At 36.6% G+C, this 19,973-nt stretch overlaps 4 protein-coding genes across 12 annotated transcripts; 1 reads left to right on the top strand and 3 right to left on the bottom strand.

Annotated features, from left to right (window-relative positions):
• Positions 1-96: 96 nt before the first annotated feature.
• Positions 97-2,329, bottom strand: LOC102607662 (N-terminal acetyltransferase A complex catalytic subunit NAA10). Of its 5 annotated transcripts, none has more exons than XR_008054176.1 (4): positions 1,918-2,329; positions 976-1,316; positions 248-355; positions 97-160 (listed from the first exon to the last, which is right to left on the bottom strand). XR_008054176.1 is itself a non-coding variant. In XM_006482868.4 (3 exons), the coding sequence occupies exons 1-2, from the start codon at positions 2,215-2,217 to the stop codon at positions 981-983; spliced, it is 636 nt and encodes a 211-aa protein (XP_006482931.1). In that variant the 5' UTR covers positions 2,218-2,329; the 3' UTR covers positions 97-355; positions 976-980. The 5 variants fall into 5 exon arrangements, 3 of the variants coding, with proteins under 3 accessions (XP_006482931.1, XP_015387289.1, XP_024956871.1); XR_008054177.1 differs by having other exon boundaries at positions 248-350; XM_006482868.4 differs by having other exon boundaries at positions 97-355.
• Positions 2,330-2,742: 413 nt separating this feature from the next.
• Positions 2,743-6,433, bottom strand: LOC102607962 (F-box/WD-40 repeat-containing protein At3g52030). The gene is made up of 9 exons (XM_006482869.4): positions 6,158-6,433; positions 5,866-6,045; positions 5,648-5,702; positions 4,968-5,066; positions 4,627-4,730; positions 4,078-4,167; positions 3,737-3,876; positions 3,484-3,568; positions 2,743-3,327 (listed from the first exon to the last, which is right to left on the bottom strand). Exons 1-9 carry the CDS (start codon positions 6,316-6,318, stop codon positions 2,949-2,951), a joined length of 1,293 nt encoding a protein of 430 aa, XP_006482932.1. The 5' UTR covers positions 6,319-6,433; the 3' UTR covers positions 2,743-2,948.
• A 650-nt stretch (positions 6,434-7,083) lies between these two features.
• On the top strand, positions 7,084-12,818 carry LOC102608439 (auxin response factor 4-like). Of its 4 annotated transcripts, XM_052439959.1 has the most exons (13): positions 7,084-7,338; positions 7,449-7,505; positions 7,617-7,804; positions 7,908-7,964; positions 8,115-8,309; positions 8,504-8,582; positions 8,663-8,753; positions 9,121-9,285; positions 10,245-10,364; positions 10,452-10,527; positions 11,087-11,246; positions 11,393-11,688; positions 11,825-11,856. In XM_052439959.1, the coding sequence occupies exons 1-13, from the start codon at positions 7,260-7,262 to the stop codon at positions 11,828-11,830; spliced, it is 1,569 nt and encodes a 522-aa protein (XP_052295919.1). In that variant the 5' UTR covers positions 7,084-7,259; the 3' UTR covers positions 11,831-11,856. The 4 variants fall into 4 exon arrangements, with proteins under 4 accessions (XP_052295919.1, XP_024956870.1, XP_006482934.1 ...); XM_025101102.2 differs by lacking the exon at positions 11,825-11,856 and having other exon boundaries at positions 7,086-7,338; positions 11,087-11,276; positions 11,393-11,540; XM_006482871.4 differs by having other exon boundaries at positions 7,089-7,338; positions 11,393-12,818.
• Positions 12,819-14,256: 1,438 nt separating this feature from the next.
• LOC102608928 (putative disease resistance RPP13-like protein 1) lies at positions 14,257-18,462 on the bottom strand. 2 transcript variants are annotated; one of them, XR_371125.4, is made up of 2 exons: positions 14,538-18,462; positions 14,257-14,454 (listed from the first exon to the last, which is right to left on the bottom strand). XR_371125.4 is itself a non-coding variant. In XM_006482873.4 (2 exons), the coding sequence occupies exons 1-2, from the start codon at positions 18,460-18,462 to the stop codon at positions 15,077-15,079; spliced, it is 3,279 nt and encodes a 1,092-aa protein (XP_006482936.1). In that variant the 3' UTR covers positions 14,940-15,076. The 2 variants fall into 2 exon arrangements, 1 of the variants encoding a protein (XP_006482936.1); XM_006482873.4 differs by lacking the exon at positions 14,257-14,454 and having other exon boundaries at positions 14,940-15,096; positions 15,204-18,462.
• Between the last annotated feature and the right edge of the window lie 1,511 nt (positions 18,463-19,973).

The raw sequence follows: 19,973 nt of genomic DNA, 5'->3' as shown, positions 1-19,973 counted from the left end.
AGGGGGAAAATATTGAATTTTAACAACCCCCCCCAAAAAAAAAAAAAACCGGTTTATGTATTAAGTAAGGCAAAATGATCTCCAACAGTTCAAGTCTTCAAGAATGTGAAAAGAGAGAATAATAGAGCACGGTTGAATATTACAGCCACCAACTTGGACACTGCAAACACAACTTTTTCCAGTAACTGATTATCCGAGCCCCGACTATAATATGCACAATAATCAATTATTATACTACGAGACTCACTTGTCTACTTGGCCATATAAATCAAGACTTTGACTTTTGTAGATAGTTGATGTGTTGACGCTTGATGCACAAACAGCAATACAGCATAATCTTCTAGTGCCATCTACCCTTCAAAAAATCAAAGGTCATTTCAGGTAGGTGGCTTTGAAGTAAAGATTAACAGAGTAGACACTCTTGCCATAAGAAAGAAATAATTTTGACTGTTTGTCATATTGCAATTTATTCATTTATCAATGTATTTTCCCCTAGACAACATATATTAGAAAATATAAAAAATAAAAACCAAAAATCAATCCATTCTTACCATCCCTAGATATAAAAGCACGAAAACTTCATTTTTCATCATTCCAAAAACCACACATAATTCTCGCTACTATTGAAAATTACCGATTAATCAGTTAAAAACTGATGTCCAACGAAGCATATTGCAATAGCACAACTCTTGCTGGAAAAAAGAGAAAGGGGGGGTGGGGGAAGAAGAAGAGAAGTGGGGGAATGGTGTTGTGGCACTGCTAAATAAAAATTTTGGCAAAAAGAAGAAACACACAGCAAACCACACAAGAAGTTCATCGTAATAATTTTAGTGTCAATTAGGGAACAAAAATAGCCATATGACTCTCATTCCGGTGCATTATTATGCAACACAACACAAATATTTAATAATCCCAATAATGCTCCAACAAATACAACAAATAACCAGCCTCCACCTCTCTGAATACTCATTTTACCTTAGTCAGCTCGCTTTCGAATCTGATTTCGTGCTGGCTTTCGAATCTGATTTTGCATCTCCTCTTGCCTCAGCACCCCTTGTCTCTGCACTTTTCACCTCACCAGAGCAGCATCCACCACCATGATGATGATGATGATGGTGGTGGTGGTGGTGGTGGTGCCCATGCTGATGACTCTGCTTTCCTTTTAGCTGCTTCCGCATATCATATGCATCCTCTCCATCAGCATAATACTTTGCCTCCACATCATGAATTTTATAACCTAAAGTTTCTGTGTACAAATTAAATGCTGCCCGGTTACTCTTCCTAACATGCAGTGAGACATACTCTGCTCCAAAAACCTGTATCAAATCACTCTGGTGAGTACTACAAAAACTTGACGCACCTACAACTTCTTGAATGTTTTAGGACTTCACTAAATCTGCCAACCAAGATTTCAACCAAAAATAAAATAAAATAAAATCTTTAAAAGCTTTAAATCTTTGCATCAGTCAAGCTTCAAATTTAGCTTTCAAAATTTCTTTTACGTTAAAAATTAGGCATATCAAAAGCAATTTTTTCTAATCCAAAATTTACTTTCACAGGCTAGAAATCCACTTAGAAACATCAACTACACAGCTCTTAAAACTCACAATCCAATTTTAACCTATCCAATAACGTGTTTCAGCTCTATGGACTGATTTGATCACCTTGAACTTCTCATAACCCTAATTTAAATATTACATAATGAATACAAAACCTCTTTACCAACCCAAAACAAATCGTTCATATATTTTCAAAACTATAAACATAAAACTACAATACCCATACGATGATAAAGTTCTAACTTCGTCCTACAGTAAGGACAAATAAAAATAATAATAATAATTTAAACTTTCCAGTTCAATTACATACAAACAACAACAAAAATAACAAAAGGCACTACATCTATTAAACGTTGACCTGTTCCATAGCTGACTGTGCAGCATTCATAAGCTTAGTGGCCAATCCTAACTTGCGATGCGTGCGAAGTACGGCGAGAGAGGTGATGTGGCCGTGACACTCGTTGCTTTCTTCTTCCATCTTAGCCAATACGTAGCCGACAATACGGCCGTTGTAATCTTCGGCCACGTAGAGCAGCTGCGGCCACGATAAAATGTGGTAAAAATAATACTTCATCTGGTAATTTTCCGGAAGACAGAACAAATTGCAGGCTTGCATCGCAAGCAAATCGTCTACTGTCGCCTTGCGTATGCACACCATGGCTTCTGTTGATTTTGATCGACTCTTTTTCCTTCTTTTTTTTTTTGGTTTAGGGGTTTAGGGTTAGGGTTTCGTCGGTTTGGTTTCCGTGGTGAGCGAGAAGAGTTAGCAAGTCAAGGCCGATGAATATTGACGATATCGTGCCCTCAATTGGGCCGCCAATTGGGCTGTTCACTCTTTTAACCGATGAATATTGATGATATCGTACCCTCAATTGGGCTGCCACTGGGCTTTTCTATCTTTTAAGTATGTGTGTAACTTGCCAGAAAGAAAACAAACCGAGAGGTCGTCCGTCATATGGTCCAGACATGATTGCTGTCTATTCATTAATTGGAAAAGCCGGATTAGTGAAGAGTATTCTGTTAATATTTTCATTTGTCTTCCTTTCAAGAACTAATTTGAACATTCTTGATAGAAAGTTCAATATCAAACCACCAATGTGGATGTGGTCATTCAGTCATAAATCTTGACCTTGTGAGCGTGAATTTCTTTTGTTTTTGAGATAAACGAGCAATATCTAAAATATTTAGGCAACGGTTGAAGAGTGTTTGCAATTGCTGTAATTCTACTCAACTTTACAAACACTGTAATTACACACCTCAATTCAATCATAGCCTTGGGCACTAAGCTATAGACTATAAAAACAGGAAAGTTCGTATTAGTGTACAAGGAAGAAATTGATGGAACAGGGCCACGGACCAAGTACATTTTAAGTTGAATTCAGGCAAAAGTCAAAGGTATTTGTCGGAGTAGTTAAATTTCCATAATCTGATGTACTTGCTATTGTGTGTAGTGACAACTTTTTTCATCCCAACAGCTAAACATGTAATGGGAGGTCGTTTGGTTTTGGGAATTCGATCAATACAGCAACCTGCCGATAGCCTTCTTCCTTCATTTCTTTCAATTACTCCAGAGACTTTGTTGGAGGAACTTGATGCTGAGCCAATGTCCATTACACATCTTGATAGAACTTCTCCAGTGTTCTGATCCAAAACACGTAGTACACCATCTATTCCACCAACCACCAACGTTGAAGTATCGTTTTGCAAGTGTTGCAAAGAATATACAACATTTGGACTTATTCGAGTCTCCCATAAAGATTTCATTGTCCTGCACGATAAACAGGAAAAAAATCACTTCATGATATTAATTTATTATTTTTTTAATAAATTAAGTGATAATCAATGATCATCTCCACCAAATTCCATGTTCCAAATCACCCATATGCCATTTGTCTATTATAAAAAGTTTGATTCATTTGCATACCTAAGATCCCAACAAGATGCATATCCTGCTGTAGTTCCAGCAAATACCAGACGAGAACATGGGTTGTAACACAATGTCTTTATGCCTGTCAGCTTAGATGAAATAAAGTTTTTAAGTAACCACTTGCAGATTTTCATCAATGATAACTGTATTGCTCAAGACAAAAGCCAATTAGGGTTAAAGAAAAAGGGAAGAAAACAAAGAAAAAATAGCATATGGAGGAATTGAGGGTACATCAGGCAAATGATATGACCTGTACAATCAGTTGATCTAAGGGTAGCTACCCGCTGATCAGAGGAGAGACCAGATATTGCGATACTGCCCAGGGAGGATCCACTAATAATTAACTGATCCTCACTCAAAGATAAAGATGTTACTGGTGCACAATGCATCCTGCAATTTTGAGGAGATTATACCATAAGAAATCCATAATCCTCAGAGTTAGTAGGTGAAAGACTGTAGATGTTCGGACAAACCAGTTCATCTAATAAATAAAAGACAAAATTTAACTATTAAGATATCATGTAAGACAGGAAAGGAAAGAACAAACGATAGATAAAAAAAAAAAAGGAGCAAATTTGTGACAGCAAATACCTAATGATTTGAGAGCATTTTCTACTATACATGTCAAACACACGGGCAGTCCCATCCTCACATCCAACTACAGCCTCTGGATCAAAGTATCTGTAAGAAAGAAAGAAGCAAATCACTTTCAGACATTGTAAAAGCATATCTTTCAACATAACAAGACATTGCAGAGTACCAGTTTATAACCTATAATAAGTACTTAGAATGACATGGAAGGGGAAAACCAAAGGACAAGAGGAACTCATAGTTCTATGAGCACTTTGAAGACAAGGCGAAACAAATACATTCCCTGAACTCCAAAGTCATACAGTTAAGGATTTCTACATTACTACATTACCAAGTTATGATGCTTAGAATGAGACAGTCCACTCAATATAAGGGAAAAACAGAATCCTGCTTGTGTCTTTCCAGTTTAATACTTCAATTCTCTACCTTATAGATACTGACAACATAAAAATATTTGACTAGCTTATTTATTACTTCGCAATACTAAACTAATTCAATACATACCATTAACATTTTCAATAATTGTAATTAGAGCATCCATCTACATACCGCATACATAAACCCTTCATGAATGTGCCTTCACGTGAGGGAAATACACTCCTTAAACCGTTGCGCCTCCATATGCATATACGTGTGCCAATCAAACCAACAATCTAGAAATGATACGTGACAAAAAATAAGAGATTCTCTCCGAAGCTTAAAAAGTTAATCCAAACAGTAGTTCTTAATATAAACATATAAGATGCCATGTAGATTTATGATTAAAACCTTTGTCTATTCAAAGAACAGTACTGTATTCTTGCATGTGAAGCAATGGAAAGGAGAAATGAAGCTACAGGGTCACATCTTACATAAACAAAAACAAAACATAAGGATTTGTTTTGAGTTACCTTGCTCTCATCAAAATCAAAATCAACCAGTGAAGCTGCATTTGGAAGTGAATACTCTTCCACACATTTGTATCCTTCTAGTGACCAGAGCCGCATAACCTGGGATGATTTCCAACCAAATCATTAGTAGAATGACGATGCAGAGCAAATTTCAGCACGAGGAATGCATAAAAGGTATTGGAATCTAACAGAAGTTTCTAGAGGAATACAGCTGCTGCGAAATGGTAGAACATGACTTTTTAATTCACATGGAACCTAACACGTGAAACCCTGGGAATGCTTGAAAATTTTCTGTTAAAAGAAACAGTTACTGTCTATGTAGAAAAGATTCATATATGATGGACTCATATCCACATTTGACATCCAGCTTATCGGTATTGGAAACCCACTTGATACATATCGGATATACCGAGCCAAAGCAACATCGAGGTTATCCCGATCCTCTTTATCATCAATTTTATTTTAATTATTTTCTGATAGGAAACTGATTTTTTTTTTTTTCTTTTACCATCATTGATCATCTAAAGAGTTGATCATAGATTCTAAGGAAGCAAAACTAAGAACTCTATTGAATAGTCTTTCGCATAAAAGTTACATAAGTCATGGATAAACAAAAAAATTGACTCTTAATGAAATACAACAATCATGATGGTTAGGTACTTAGTTTACAGCTATCATACCTTATCACCTACACCAGTTAGAATCAAACCCCTCTTCATTTGGCACTGATCAACCCTAAAAAACAGCAAGATTAGAAAATAATACAATACAAAAGCTCCAACACATAACTAAAACTAAGGATTAAAAACTCAAAAATTAGTTCAAAGCCCTAGTATGTATTTTGTAAATGCTGAATTAAAATTTGAGACACAACAAAACAAGCCACAGCAGTTATTACCCAACTGAATGAGCTTTCCATTGATCAATATCAATTCGACCTTCTTCTAAAGCAAATCGATGGTGCTTCATAGCTAGCTCCTCCAAATGCAACCTCATCGAAGAACCCGACGTATTCGAGAAGCCATGTAGCTTGCAATAGAGTAGTTGTAGTAACTTACATCTGTTTATAATGGCGTTCCTTTACGCAAGCAGTAACAAGAAGTATTAATTTATTTTCCTATTATTCGCGTAATTTAATTTAATTTTTAGTTAATAAGCAATTAAGAAAGAGTAAGGGATTAGTCCAGTACCAGGACTTGCAAACGGCAGAACATCTAACGAGATCGAAGAACCCGAGGGATGAGAAGATCATACAGATTATGTCGCCGTTGAGGGATTCAATTGTCGCCCGAGGTTTCGAGCTTCTCTTCTTCGGCGGCGGTGACCGCCTACTGGACCTTGTGCGCTCCATCGTCTCTCTGCCGTTGGCGGTTGTCCAACTTAGTGTGGCACGAGAGACGAAGGTGGTCGGAAGGTGCTTGTAATTTGTTTCGATAATTTATTTATTTTCAAAACCATCCTTTTTATTTTTTGAATTTATCATCTTAGGTGGATATATTTTTTTTTATCAATTTAGTATTATTTTACTTTTTAAAAAAATATAAAATTAAAAAAATTAAAAAAAAAATTAAAGATTATTCGAAAAAAAAACTATTATTTTTTAAGAATTTTAAAATGTTGTTCGAAACAAACATCATCGAATTAATCGGATAAAAAAAGGAGTAAGAAAGAAAGGGATTATAATTTATGAAGTAACTTAAAACCAATTAATTTTAAAATCCATGTACGAAAGGGCCCGCGATCCTTCAGTACATGGGGATAACCCAGACCCATCAACTGCTTTACGAGCGCGAGGACAATTGGAAAAGCAAATAAGGTCCCTAAGACAAATGCTTTTGTAATAAATTTGATTAAAGATGGTAAATTAAACAAAATTTTTGATTCAATGATTTTAGCGTCAAAAGATTGTGGTGAGATGATTTTATTAAAAAAAAAAAAGAGAGAAACCTTGGTTGGATTGAATTTGAGGGATTGAGATCTTCTTCTTCTGATCTAAATATTTTTTAATTTTTTACATATTTTATGTTATCTGTATTTTAATATTAATAAATAATTAAAATTTAATTATTATTATTTTATTTATTAATTACTAATTATATTAATAACATTTACTCAGATAAAGATAGATTAGGAGAGATCCTAATCCGAACTTGAGTTGAGAGTTGCGCGTAGTTTGACTAGTTGTTTATTCTCCTCGTTGACGCTTATTATCATTTGTTGCAATGTGTCGACTCTGACTGGCTTGTTTCATATTTTCTGTAAGTTTGAAAGTTTTGTTGGTCTCGTAATTTAATGGAAACAATTGATGCACCGAGCGAAACAGAAACGGATGATCTCAATTCCACAGAAATCTCTGACGAGGATGATTGTGGTATTTCTCAATTCAATCTTGATTGTTTTAATCATATTCATCCAATGGTGGTATTTCTCAAGTTTGAAAGTTTTGTTGGTCTCGTAATTTAATGGAAACAATTGATGCAGAGGGCGAAATAGAAACGGATGATCTCATTTTCACAGAAATCTCTGACAAGGATGATGGTGCTATTTCTCAATTCATTCTTGATTGTTTTAATCATATTCATTCATGTTCTAATCTTAAATATCATCATATGCTAATGTTGTGCTATGTACGTGCTTGTCCTTCTTCAGACTATAATTTGTTGCTCTGGCAAGCTTTTGCTGGCCCTCCACCCTCACTGCCAAAGAAAGGAGACCTGGTTGTGTATTTCCCGCAAGGTCATTTGGAATACTCTGCCCCTGCCTCTGTCTCAAAAGCCCCACCCACATTTGATCTCAAACCTGAAATTATATGCAGGGTTGCAGATGTTCGGTATCTGGTAAGTTCTCCTTTTCTCCTTTTTTCACCTTTTAGTTCTTCCGCAATTCCCATTTCCTCCCTTCTTGTTTGTTCATTTTGTTGAATTCAATCACCCGAAACAGGTTTCTAAGAAGACTGACAAGGTCTATACCAAGATGACTTTACTTCCTTTACCTGAGGTAATCAGTTGCTTTAACTCATAGTAATGTACTGCTAATTGGTTTTGAAAAGTTACAGCTTTTAATTATTACTTCTCCCTGGAGCTGGGGGTCAAATTTAATCTCCATAATTATATACGATGATGATCGTAATGTTTTCATTTTGCATAGATGGTAGGTGAAAATTTTAAGGGCAAAGAGCTTCAAGACTTGGTTGTGGACAACAAGAGGGATGGTGAGGGATCAACAGCTAATTCCACCCCTCCCTTGTTTTACAAAAAGCTCAGAGCTTCCGATCAATCCAAAAAAAAAATCGTGATTCGTGCCAAAGATGCTGAGAATGTTTTCCCTTTTCTGGCTCATCTGGTGTGATTTTAAGCGCCTTTTTTCATTTTTTGCTAGTTGCATTCTGATGGATCAGTTACTTAAATCTTGTTCTAAATTTCACATTTGCAGCACTATAAACAGATATCCCATTCCCACACCCAAGAGGCTACTGCAAAGAAATTCTATGGACTATACACTGGAATTATTGACTGTATTCAGTTTTCCTGTTTCAGGATTATAAGAAGCAAATCAACTATTCAGTTATTGCCAAGGATGTCCATGGAGTAGCGTGGAAATTTAATTTTGTTGATGGTACTTATGGTAGAATTCTGATTTAAGATTTAATAATTAAATGAATTATTAATAGGATTCAGTGTTTAATATCCTTTTAGGGAAGTCAAGACGGCATTACCTTACTGTGGGGTGGAAGTATTTTGTGAGACAGAAGAATCTGGTTCCAGGGGATACAGTGATATTTATTAGGTATGCATATTGAGTCAGAATTATACTCTTGATTGGAAATCAGATGATAACTATTTTGTTTGGATCCAATTTAGTTGAGGGACAGCTCTTTTTTTAGACCTAACAAGCCAATCTGCAAAAACACAATTAAAATCAATACAAGGACATAAGGTAATCCATCAAAATGATGTAAGTAGAAAAACTTCACAGGTCCTAAAACCCATTAAAATGTTATAAGTGGTTACAATTTAACTGCTGTTGCTGTGCTGCCTGGGAAAAAAAATGCAATAAAATTGGAGATATTTCACCTTCATCTTTTGTCCTTATTGCTTTGATCCACCATTGAATAATCGGAAGTTCCTGAATCTTCTAAAAATTGTGTTTGTAGGGACGAAAATAATAAGCTGAGGTTGGGAATTAAGAGATCTATTCAAGCTGTAAATGATGTTCCTGGTTCCATTATTCAAAAGCACAATACATATCTTGATGTCCTCTCTCCAGTGGCTGATGCAATATCCAACAAGAGCACGTTTGATGTCTTTTACAGTCCAAGGTACCATGAATACCCATATTCGATTGCTTTGTAAAATAAAAAAATAAACAATAGCTGTTTCTTCTCCTATTACCATTATTTCTATTAACTTCGTGTCTATATTTAGGCTTGGTACTTGAGTGGTTATGGTAAATCCTACCATTGCAAAATGTAATTTTTTTTTTGTTTTTTTTTTATAAGTGGGTTTGTCTAAAACTTAGATGAGATCAGTCTTAGCACAACCATGTTTTTATTTAGCAGTACCAAACTCCATATAATTTGGATGATAAATATTGAAGCCTGCCTATGCCATCTAGTAGTTACCCAAAATTCTGAAAGAAAACCTTTGGAGTACTTCGATGTCCTGGTGGATGAATGTGCGCCTCACATGTGAATAGATAAGATTTTTGAAAAAGAAAAATGAAACTTTTGGATAACCAATCATAAAACTACTTTGCTGAACTGATGCTGTTCTGTGGAAATGAACTACTCACTTCTGTAGGTGATTGCTATAGTGTTATATATATATATATATATATATATATATATATATATATATATATATTTATATATGTTCCTAGATGTTTGGATAAACATGAATACTTTCAGTCTAAAAGACAAGAAATTATTTGAACTCAATAGTCTTTGTAGATGTTGAAAGACTATTTATACATTACAACAGAAATGTTACATTTAGAATTATCACATTTCGCTTTTCTTGACCACAAACAATTAATGTTAAGGTGTTTATTGGATTTTATCTAACATATCAATTCATAACATGCTTTTTTAAGGGAGTGCAGAAAGTTTACATAAAACTTAGTTGTGATGTGAGTCACAATTGTTATAGCCTTATAGCAATCAATATCAGATGGGAAAAATAATTTTGTATCACTGATGTTTCAAATTTGATTGAAGCTAGTTCTTCAAAGTACATGATCACAATATAAATTTCAGTTGTTCAAAAATGTTGAATGCAGGGCCAGGCATTCAGAGTTTGTCATATGTTACCAAAAGTACATGAAAAGCATCAGAAAGCCAGTTTGCATTGGGGAAAAAATCCAAATGCAGTATGAAATGGATGATTCTTCAGGAAAAAGGTCTTGGAGATTCGATTACATATCATGTTCAAACTCCTATTTTTATCTAATAATTGAGATTTTCATATCATTTATGCTTTCTTGCAGGTGTAGTGGTGTGGTGATTGGAGCATGTGACTTGGATCCCAATAGATGGCCTAACTCAAAATGGAGATGCTTGCTGGTGAGATTCATTTTTTGCGCTAAATATCGGTATGAAATGTTCTTGGAAGTGCACTGCATACCTCTATTTGTGTAATTATGCATTCAATTTCTGATCATTTACACATGCTGTTTATTTTTCCTCAACAATGAGTAGATGACATTTCATTCCTTTGGTATGACGGTCAATTATTACCAACTCTTTAATGGATAAATGATACCACTTATACTGCTACACATACGTGATCTGTGCGAGCTAAAGGAGGAACAGGTGGAGATCTCCAAATTTTTGTACATTATCATATCCTATTATGATCCAACTTTCACAAACATTCATTTTTCTTCCTATATTTAATGATGTCAAGGCATTCGTGGCATTTTAGTATGTTTGTTTTGCAAATCAAAATGGTATCATTGCTGGTATAAGATGTCAGAATATACCATCATGATAGACATTTTCAGCTTTGTCATTCAGATTACAATGCAAGCACATTGTCTCCTTTTCCATTAGATAATATTTTGGAGAGTTGAAATCTTTTTGTTGCATTATGACCCTAATCAATTATCATAATATTTAACAGGTGAGATGGGAGGAATATATAGGCAGTAACTGTGAAGAAATGGTTTCCCCATGGGAAATTGATTGCTCTCTTTCCCTCCCATCAATGCTTCATTCTTCACCCAGGTTGAAGAGACCACGAACAAGCCTGCAGGATAACTTACCTGCTTATTCTACCACAGGTTAAGAACTTCTCATTGGGGTTAAATAAAGTACGGCATTCACTATCACTTCCATCATCATCATCATCATCATCATCATCATCATTTTTATCATCATTATTATTATTATTATTATTTTTTTTTTTTTTTTTTTGTTTTTTTATCAGCAGGACTGGAGTTTCCAGAATCCTCCATAACTTCAGAAGGTGAAGGAACAGCAAGTCTAATAAATGCAATTGATTTAAATAGGCCTTTTGATCTTGAACCGCAAGCCCCAGTGCCTAAAAATTTTCTTGCACTTGCACTCTTTCCTGATGAGGACAAGATTTTAGGAATTAGAACTGGGGAAACTCTTGAATCCTTAGAAATTGATAACTTGTCTTCTTTGGCTTCCTTTCTGAGAAGCGAGTTAGCAGCCACTACTGTTAAACAGCTGAAGATCAACAAATGTCCAGATCTGGAGGTACTGCTTCATCGGATGGCATACACTTCTCTTGAATATTTGGAATTCAGTAGTTGTTTGTTTTTCTCTAACTCGAAGCAAGATTATTTTCCTACCACTCTTAAAAGATTGAAGATCTGTGATTGCACAAACGCAGAATTGATACTTAAAGTATTGATGGACCAAAAAGGCTTGGCCCTGGAGTCCTTGGAAGTTGATGGCTGTTCTTCACTCTTCTCCCTTCCAATAAACCAGCTACCTGCCACCCTGAGACATCTTAGGATAGTAAACTGTATGAATTTGAAGTCACTTGGTGAATCTTCAAAGATCAGAAATTGTGATTCTGTAGTTGGTCCAGAAGGCGAATCAAGCTTAGAAAACATGACATCAAGTCACACTCTAGAGCTTAGAGAGCTTGAGATTTGGGATTGTTTGGAGCTTGAGTTCTTGCCTGAGGACATGCACAACTTCACTGATCTTAATCTTTTGTCAATAAGTAACTGCCCCAGCCTTGAGTCTTTTCCAGAAGGAGGGTTGCCAAATACCAGCCTTACATCACTTTTAATTTCTGAATGTGAAAATCTCATGTCCCTACCCCATCAAATACATAAGGCCACGTCTCTTCAGGATTTAAGCGTTTCTGGTTGCCCTTCTCTCATGTCCTTTCCCCATGGGGGTTTGCCTCCTAATCTGATATCACTAGGCATTATTGATTGTGAGAACCTTATTCCCCTGTCTCAGTGGGAGCTACATAAACTCAAGCATCTCAACAAATACACCATTCTTGGCGGACTCCCAGTGCTCGAAGAGTAAATAAGATCCAGCATTGCTATTGGAAACTCATGTACGTCTATCAGTGGAATTCTTCCTCGTCAAACTGTGCTGCAGGGAGATGCAAAGTAAAAGCAGAGCTCAGCTCGTCCTTTTGTTAAACATGTTACTCAAGATGCACATTCATTAATTGCTCGAAGTATATGGTTTGGTGATGAAGTGTATCTTTTTGTGCATTGGGAAAATGATGTTTGCCCCGGATCAAATCCCGAAGCGATTGAAACGGCGTCGTTCAGCGCTTATTTCTTTCATTCTGATTTGCTACGAAACGATGTCATTTTGGCTTGTATAAAGTGAAAAAACAGAACCAGTTGCTTTTACTTTCCTCTTCGTTCTCTTAAGTCTTAACCCACTGCTTTTCCCTCTTCATTGCTGCAGAACCCTTAATAACCCAAGCATCATTTTCCTTTGCCAGCGTATAAAGTGAAAAAAACAGATCCAGCTGCTTCTTCCTTCCTCTTCGTTTTCTTAACGCAAACATCATTTTCCTTTGTCTTGAGTTAGCTCTAGATGGAATAGTTAGATCTGAATTAAAACTATGTTTTTTTTTTTTCCCGTGGCCGGCTAAAGAAGTCAAAAGCTCATATCAAAATGCCAGTTGTGAGAAATTTTAAGGTAGCGCAGTACCAAGATTTAGTAAGATATGATTGGATGCGGGTAGAAATAACATAGCACAAATGTCACACGTAAGACTGCAAAATCCAAGTCTTTCAAAAGCAAATTTGGTTGTGGACGTTTGTGATTTGATTCTTCAGTGGCTTACAATTATCATTCAAGCTCTTTATACTTCTCATTCCATTCTTTTTATGCCAATAATTTAAAAAATGCATGCAAAGATTTATTTTCACTATTGTACAGTAGCCACTAGCCACACATAATAAAGAACAATTGAAAAAAGAATATGGAATTTTCTTTCTACTTTAATTTGGCCGCTTTTTATGCTTGAGCTACTTCGCTTTAATTTGTTTTGTTTGCTTTTAATCTGAAATGAGGAGAACGAAGATGAAGAAGCAACTTGGTTCTGTAACTTCTGTTGATGCTTTTGCGATTTATCCAAAGCCAAACGTCGTCGTTTCATAGCAAATAAAAAAAAAATTAATGACAAAACGGTGTCGTTTTAGCCAGCTTCGGGGTTTAATCTGGGATTTGACCCAAGACAAACATCAACGCTGTGTACATTGTGGGTGACTGGTTGATTGACTGATTCTAATTTTTTGTGTTCGTACAAAAAGAAAAATTCCCAAAAAATAAGTCAACAAAAACTTTTCCTTTAAATTAACTTTTCTGCAGTTCTGATTCAAACTTTTCTATCATAAAATGTAATGACTCTGTTTGTTAGGAGCAAGAGGTTCAGACTCCAGAGAGTAGAGAGGTCGAAAGAAATAACCTTTTTTTCAATTATTTTTTTGAACAGTAGAATTCTTGTTTCTATTTAACTCACCTATGATGATAAATAAGTTTAAAATGAGAAGTACACATCGTGCTCATAACAAATTTCTCTCATGAAAGATGATTAAGGTTGGCCTTTCAGTAAGGGAATTTGATGGTTTCAGGCAGCGTGGGTAGGATTAATTTAGTAAATTATGTAAAACAATTGGTTTTATTAAATAAAATATATAAAAATGGGAATTTAGCTGATAAAATATCATTAAATCCCTCTATAACCCAAAAAGAGGCTCTCGAAAAACCCAGCTAGAATATGGCAGCAAAACCATGACTGGTGAGAAACCCATTTGCTGTAATCAACTGAACAGTTCCTGAAGTAATTTTCATCCAATTTGCTCCAAGTTTTGTGATTTCCCATCACATGCATAATACATTAAGCTCCTGGCTCACAGGTAACAGCCCCGTTGAACCTTGTACTTCTTTATTCGAAAAAAAAAAAAAAAACAAGAATCTGATTTGAGGCAGCATCGTGTATCTTGGTTTCACTCCAAGCATTTCATTGACTTTCATCTGCATGTGGAACATGAACTACTGTTAGCAATAGAATAAAACTAATTAACAGATAAGTCTTCAGAAGTCGGGAAATATCGAACCTGAAATTTAGTTAGTAATAGATTCTGCTTCTCTTCTGGCTCGGGCTTGTAAGTTGAATGGTTATGGTTGGTGATGACTTGAAGAAGCATTAGAGATCAAGAAATTTTCAATTGACCTTAGTTTGTGCAGATCCCACTTGGATGGGGCTTCGAGGTTAATGCATTCTATGATACAAAGAGATTTCAGGTTGGGGGGCAAACCTCCTTCTGGAAAGGACTCAAGATGAATACAGTTGCTTATGGTCAAGTCTTGAAGTGATGTCATGCTTTGCATTTGGTTGGGCAGGGTTACGAGATTCTCACAGTCGGATATTGAAAGTGACTTCAGGTTGGGTGGCAGTCCTCCCGCAGGGAAGGACACAAGTTTTGGACAATTGCTTATCAACAGTTTATCAAGGCAGATGAAGTTGTAGAGGTCATCAGGTAAGGAGATAAGGTCCATGCAATTACAAATTTCAAGCATTTTAAGCCGTGAAGAGGATTTTGGACTGGAGGCTGAGAGGGATGATAAATTGCTTGAACAAATTACTGGGAATGAATTAAGTGAACATCCAGAGATCTGCAAACATTCCAGACAAGTGTTTTTATGCAATAATCCTGCTGGTAGGAAATTCAGATTTGGACAGTTTGAGATCTTGAGATGCTGAAGAGTTAGAGGTAGCTCACCATCAGGGAAGGAAATGAGAGAAGAACAGCCATCAAGCTCAAAGAATTCAAGAGACAGGTTCTTATTGCATGTTAAACCTGCAGGTAAGGACCGCAAAGCCTCACATTGTTGGATTTGAAGATACCTGAGACTGGATGAGGCATCAATCTCAGGAAGGGCAGCAAGACTTGGACAATTGATTATTTTCAATGTGTTGAGAGATTTGAGGCTGTGCAGTCCATCTGGAAGCTTATGAAGGTTATCACAGTGACCTATTTCTAAACATTCAAGTAGGTCCGGCAAAGCATGCCCTTCTTCGGGCCATAAAAGACTGATGGAGCACTTCCAAATTGCCAATCGTCGAAGAGAACTGTTGCGTAATAATCCAAATTGGTTGGACAAAACTAAAAGCTCATCACAGTTAACAAGCTGCAAATCATGAAGTACAGTTAATCTGTGGAAAAACTCACTGGCCAGACACCTGAGGCTTAGAATTTTGTAAAGACGGAGTTTCACTAGTGAGGTGAGGTCAACTATGCTTTCCAGAATCACTTGACCACATTCTTCTAAGATCAAGTTTTGGATCTGAGGAAGGCACGGAATCCAAGACAGTTCCCTGCAGTTAAGTATTTCAAGGGTTTTCAAGGAGACAAGAGATCTGGGTATCTCCTTTGAAAATTTTGGACAATTCTCTATACAAAGCTCATGAAGGTGAGGGAATTCTCCAACATCAGGTGAAATCCATTCCTCCCAGACAGGCAAATCCTTGAACTTGAGAGCTTCCAAGGACTGAAAAGATTTAATCGAAAGCCAGCTATCAGCATAAAACTCAGGTCCTACTCTGCTTATAGCATCCATCCCTTCGATAATGAGGTTTTTGAGAGAAGGCAGTTGTCCAAGTGGTGGCAAGTATGTGCAGTTTCTACAATTGATAAGACTGAGAAAGACTAAATTTGAATATGATGGATCTCCTGTCCACCTTGGAAATTTTGCACCACTGTATTGCTTAATGGAGAGCTCTTTAAGGTTCCAATGAGGTTGTAGCGCTTCAAGCACATCTTCATCTATCATACCATCATGACCACTACTCCATTGCAATTCCAATTTATTGAGGTACTTTTTATCCTTCAAATTTGCATCCTCGGCATCTGTGTCCTTGTCCACATTTTCCAGCCCAATGATGGACAGATCCCCTTTTAGCTTTGACAGATCCTTCAACTCCCTGATCCCACATCCACCATCTTTGCTAACAAGGAAAGAAGGCAATGTCCGCAGATTCTTCAACCCACCCATATGTGGTGGCAATTGCTGTAAGTTACATCCTCTGATATCAAGGAATCGTAGGTTAAACAGGTCCCCCATATGCTTAGGTAGTTGAATAAGGTAACGACAACTGTATAAAATCAATGTTTGCAGGTTGTACAAGGCAGCAATTGATTCAGGCAAGCTTTTGATCGAGGTGTTAGACAGATCAAGATAACGAAGGTGCTTCAAGTCACCAATCAGGTCTGGTAGCTCAACTATCTCATAGTGACTCAAAGATAGAACACGTAATCGACTAAAATTTTTGAGTAGATCATGTGTCACCTTCTTTGTTATGCGACAAATTCCAAACCCACCATCCAGTGGTAAGAAAGTCCGTAAATATTTATGGGATCTGAAGGCCTCAAATCTCATGAAGGCATCACGTCTCTGGCGAATGTACGACAAATGACGAGCCTTTGCATGATTTTTGTGTTGACTGTTGTCCTCCAACCTAAGACATCTTTCCCCAGCAGCAAACTGAGCCAAATCATTAATGAGGTCGTGCATTATGAATCGAGAAATATTCCTACTAGAACGTTGGAAGAGTGACCTTGAAAGTAAATCATGGAAATAATGGCTACCAACATCTTCGTTCTGCATGTTTCTTCTTGGTTCGTACATGAGACCTTCTGCCATCCATAAACGGACTAGATCATTCGCCTCAAATTCATAGCCCTTGGGGAAAATTGCACAATAGGCAAAGCAGGGCTTCAAATGAGAAGGGAGATGATGATAGCTCAAAGCTAGTCCTGGAAGAATCCCAGTTTTCTCATCTGGTAATTCCCATACTTCACTGTTCAGAATATGTTGCCACTCATCAACGTTGGATTTAGAGCGTAATAAACCCCCCAGTGCCTTTGCTGCCAAGGGTAAACCTTTACATTTCTTTGCTATTTCCTTGCCTATACTCTCCAAGCTTGGACGCGCTTCAGGATTCAGTTTAGAAAATGCATGTTGCGCAAACAACGACCAGCAGTCGTTGTCTGACAATTCTTGCAGATGAAAAACAGGAACAGTGCCCACAATTTGAGCAACATTTTCGCTACGGGTTGTGACGATGATCTTGCTTCCATGCGCTCCTCCTCTAAATGGAAGCTGCAGCACTTCCCATTCATTGTAATTCTCACCCCATAAATCGTCCAGAACAAGTAGATACCTTTTTAGGGTCAGCTTCCTCTTCAGAGCACTTTGAAGTGGTTCAAGCTGTGTGATATGGCCACAAGACTCACCCAACGACTCAAGGATCGCCTTTGTTACCTTAACCAAATCAAATTCATCTGAGACAAACGCCCATGCCTTGAGTTCAAAGTGGTCATTCACCTTTTCATCCTTATACACAACCTGAGCCAAGGTTGTCTTGCCGACACCGCCCATGCCGACTAAGGGTATCACACACATTCCGTCATCAGTGGCTTCAACATCCTTTAGCAAGAAATCAATCAATTTGTCGGCATCTTCTTCCCTACCATAAATGCGATCATCCACCAGAGAAGTTGTGGGTATCCTTCGGAAAAGGCCTATAGGCCTCTCGAGGGTATCATCTCTCAAACCAAGCTCTGCCTTTTGTTTCACAATATCTCCCAATCTTTCAGTTACACTCTTTATCTTACAGGCCAACTGCAAGTTAAAGAAAACATTCAAGTGGCTGAACATACCGTTCAACGGGTTTCTGTTCTCTTGCCTTTCCGCTTCCAATCTGCACCGCAGTATTTCAGTGGAAAATTCATCCAGCACGTCTTCAGCATCATCAGCCACATCCCGTAGCTCGTCCAGCCACATTCTGACTGCCATGTCTTTGACCTGCTTCTCCTCTGCATCTCTAAGCACTACATTTATTTTTGAAGCCAGTAATGTTAAGTTTTTCAGTTCTGCATCAATTTTCCATCGGGTAGCAACGTTCAGCAGCTCAGGAGAAGCCAACCTGTCAAATAATACTTGAAGGAAAGCAGAAAGAAAAACCTCAGCCACTGGCATGGTTCCTGTCCTGTCTAACAGTAATATAAAGGTGCTGTCTTTTGTCTTTTGGGTGTTTTAAAGATGAAGAGAAGCAGGATTTGTTGCTAAATTTTGCTCGCTTCCTGCCTGTCTTGATTTTCAGTGACTTTTTTAGTTTACTCTCAATGAAGAAGGGACGTGGCTGAATAATCAAGTATTCCTGGGAAACTCACCAACTCAGCGCGGTGATGGCTTTGAACTTTGAAGTAAACGCATAAGTGGCAAATTAAGCCCTACGGCTTTCACTTACGGAAATTTATATATTAAGGCCAAAATTTATAGAAGTAGATCAAACTAGACATGACATGTAAATTATTTTGGCTCTTACTGACTATTATTTGCTTGTCTAATTGTTTAAAGCATTTTTTTTTTTTTTTTGTGGATTGTCTATCTAGTTTCGGAATATTTATATATCCAAAATATTTATTTTGGCTACTAAACTAAGAAAAACAGTATTATGGTTATTAATACTTATTACTGTTATTATGTATGGCAAATCAATTGAAATGAAATCAATTTAAAAGAGGGCTATAATATAAAAAGGAAAATGTGAGAGGGCCAAGTAATAAAATTATAAAGTCAACTTCATCAAATCAATGTGAGAGGGCCAAGTAGTTATGATTGTTATGACCAATGGGCCTTTGGTCCAATGGGAGAAGCCTTGCACTTACAATGTTGAGTGCAAGGGTTTAAGAGCATTATGCAGGTTAGTTTCAATTCTTCCTTAATTATCAATTAATTGAGTGGAGACAGTCTCTCCCTTACGAAATGTGAGTGGAGCATGCACCCCTCGAATATTAGAGAGGGTTTAAAATATCTGGGCATATACTTCAGTGTGTCAATGTATGATGGTGGTCCCAGTTATATAGTATGATTGTAAATATTAATTGTAATGTCTGATGTAATGTCAGTAATATCTGTGTATAACAGACTTAAAAAAAAAAAAAAAGTTATGATTGTTATGTTAATGGGTAATTTCCACTTTCCTTCCTGAATGATGAATTTCCCATAATATCCTTCCTGAATTATATAATTTTAAAAGACCAGAATTGGCTATGCCACTTGCACTTGTATAATAAAATCAAACAATTTGGCAAGGCCTAAATTGTCACAAGTTAATAGCTGCTGGTCTTCTTCGTTACAAATGTGTCGCCGACTCATTTGACCCAATCACGCGTTAATCAATGCTGACCCTTTTTTTCGTAAAATTTGGGGCACAACAAGACGAGAGACGACTCTCAGGATCAGAAAATTAAACAATACGGATTAAAAGTAAATAAAGATATATAGAAGTTATTAAGTAAAAAAAAAATCAAAATTTTTCATTTTAGTTTGTATCCCAAATTTCAATTTTTTCGTCACTAATTATTTATGTCATATGTTTTTTCATCTCATGTTGGATTAATCATGGGAAGTTAGTATTATAGTAACTTTGAAAGCAGAAGAATAATCTAAAAGACAATAAATTTTCAGAATAAAAAAGAGAGCAA

Source organism: Citrus sinensis, chromosome 4 (assembly GCF_022201045.2).
Source record: "Citrus sinensis cultivar Valencia sweet orange chromosome 4, DVS_A1.0, whole genome shotgun sequence".
Taxonomy (NCBI): domain Eukaryota; kingdom Viridiplantae; phylum Streptophyta; class Magnoliopsida; order Sapindales; family Rutaceae; genus Citrus; species Citrus sinensis.
This window is presented reverse-complemented; position numbering and strand designations above follow the sequence as displayed.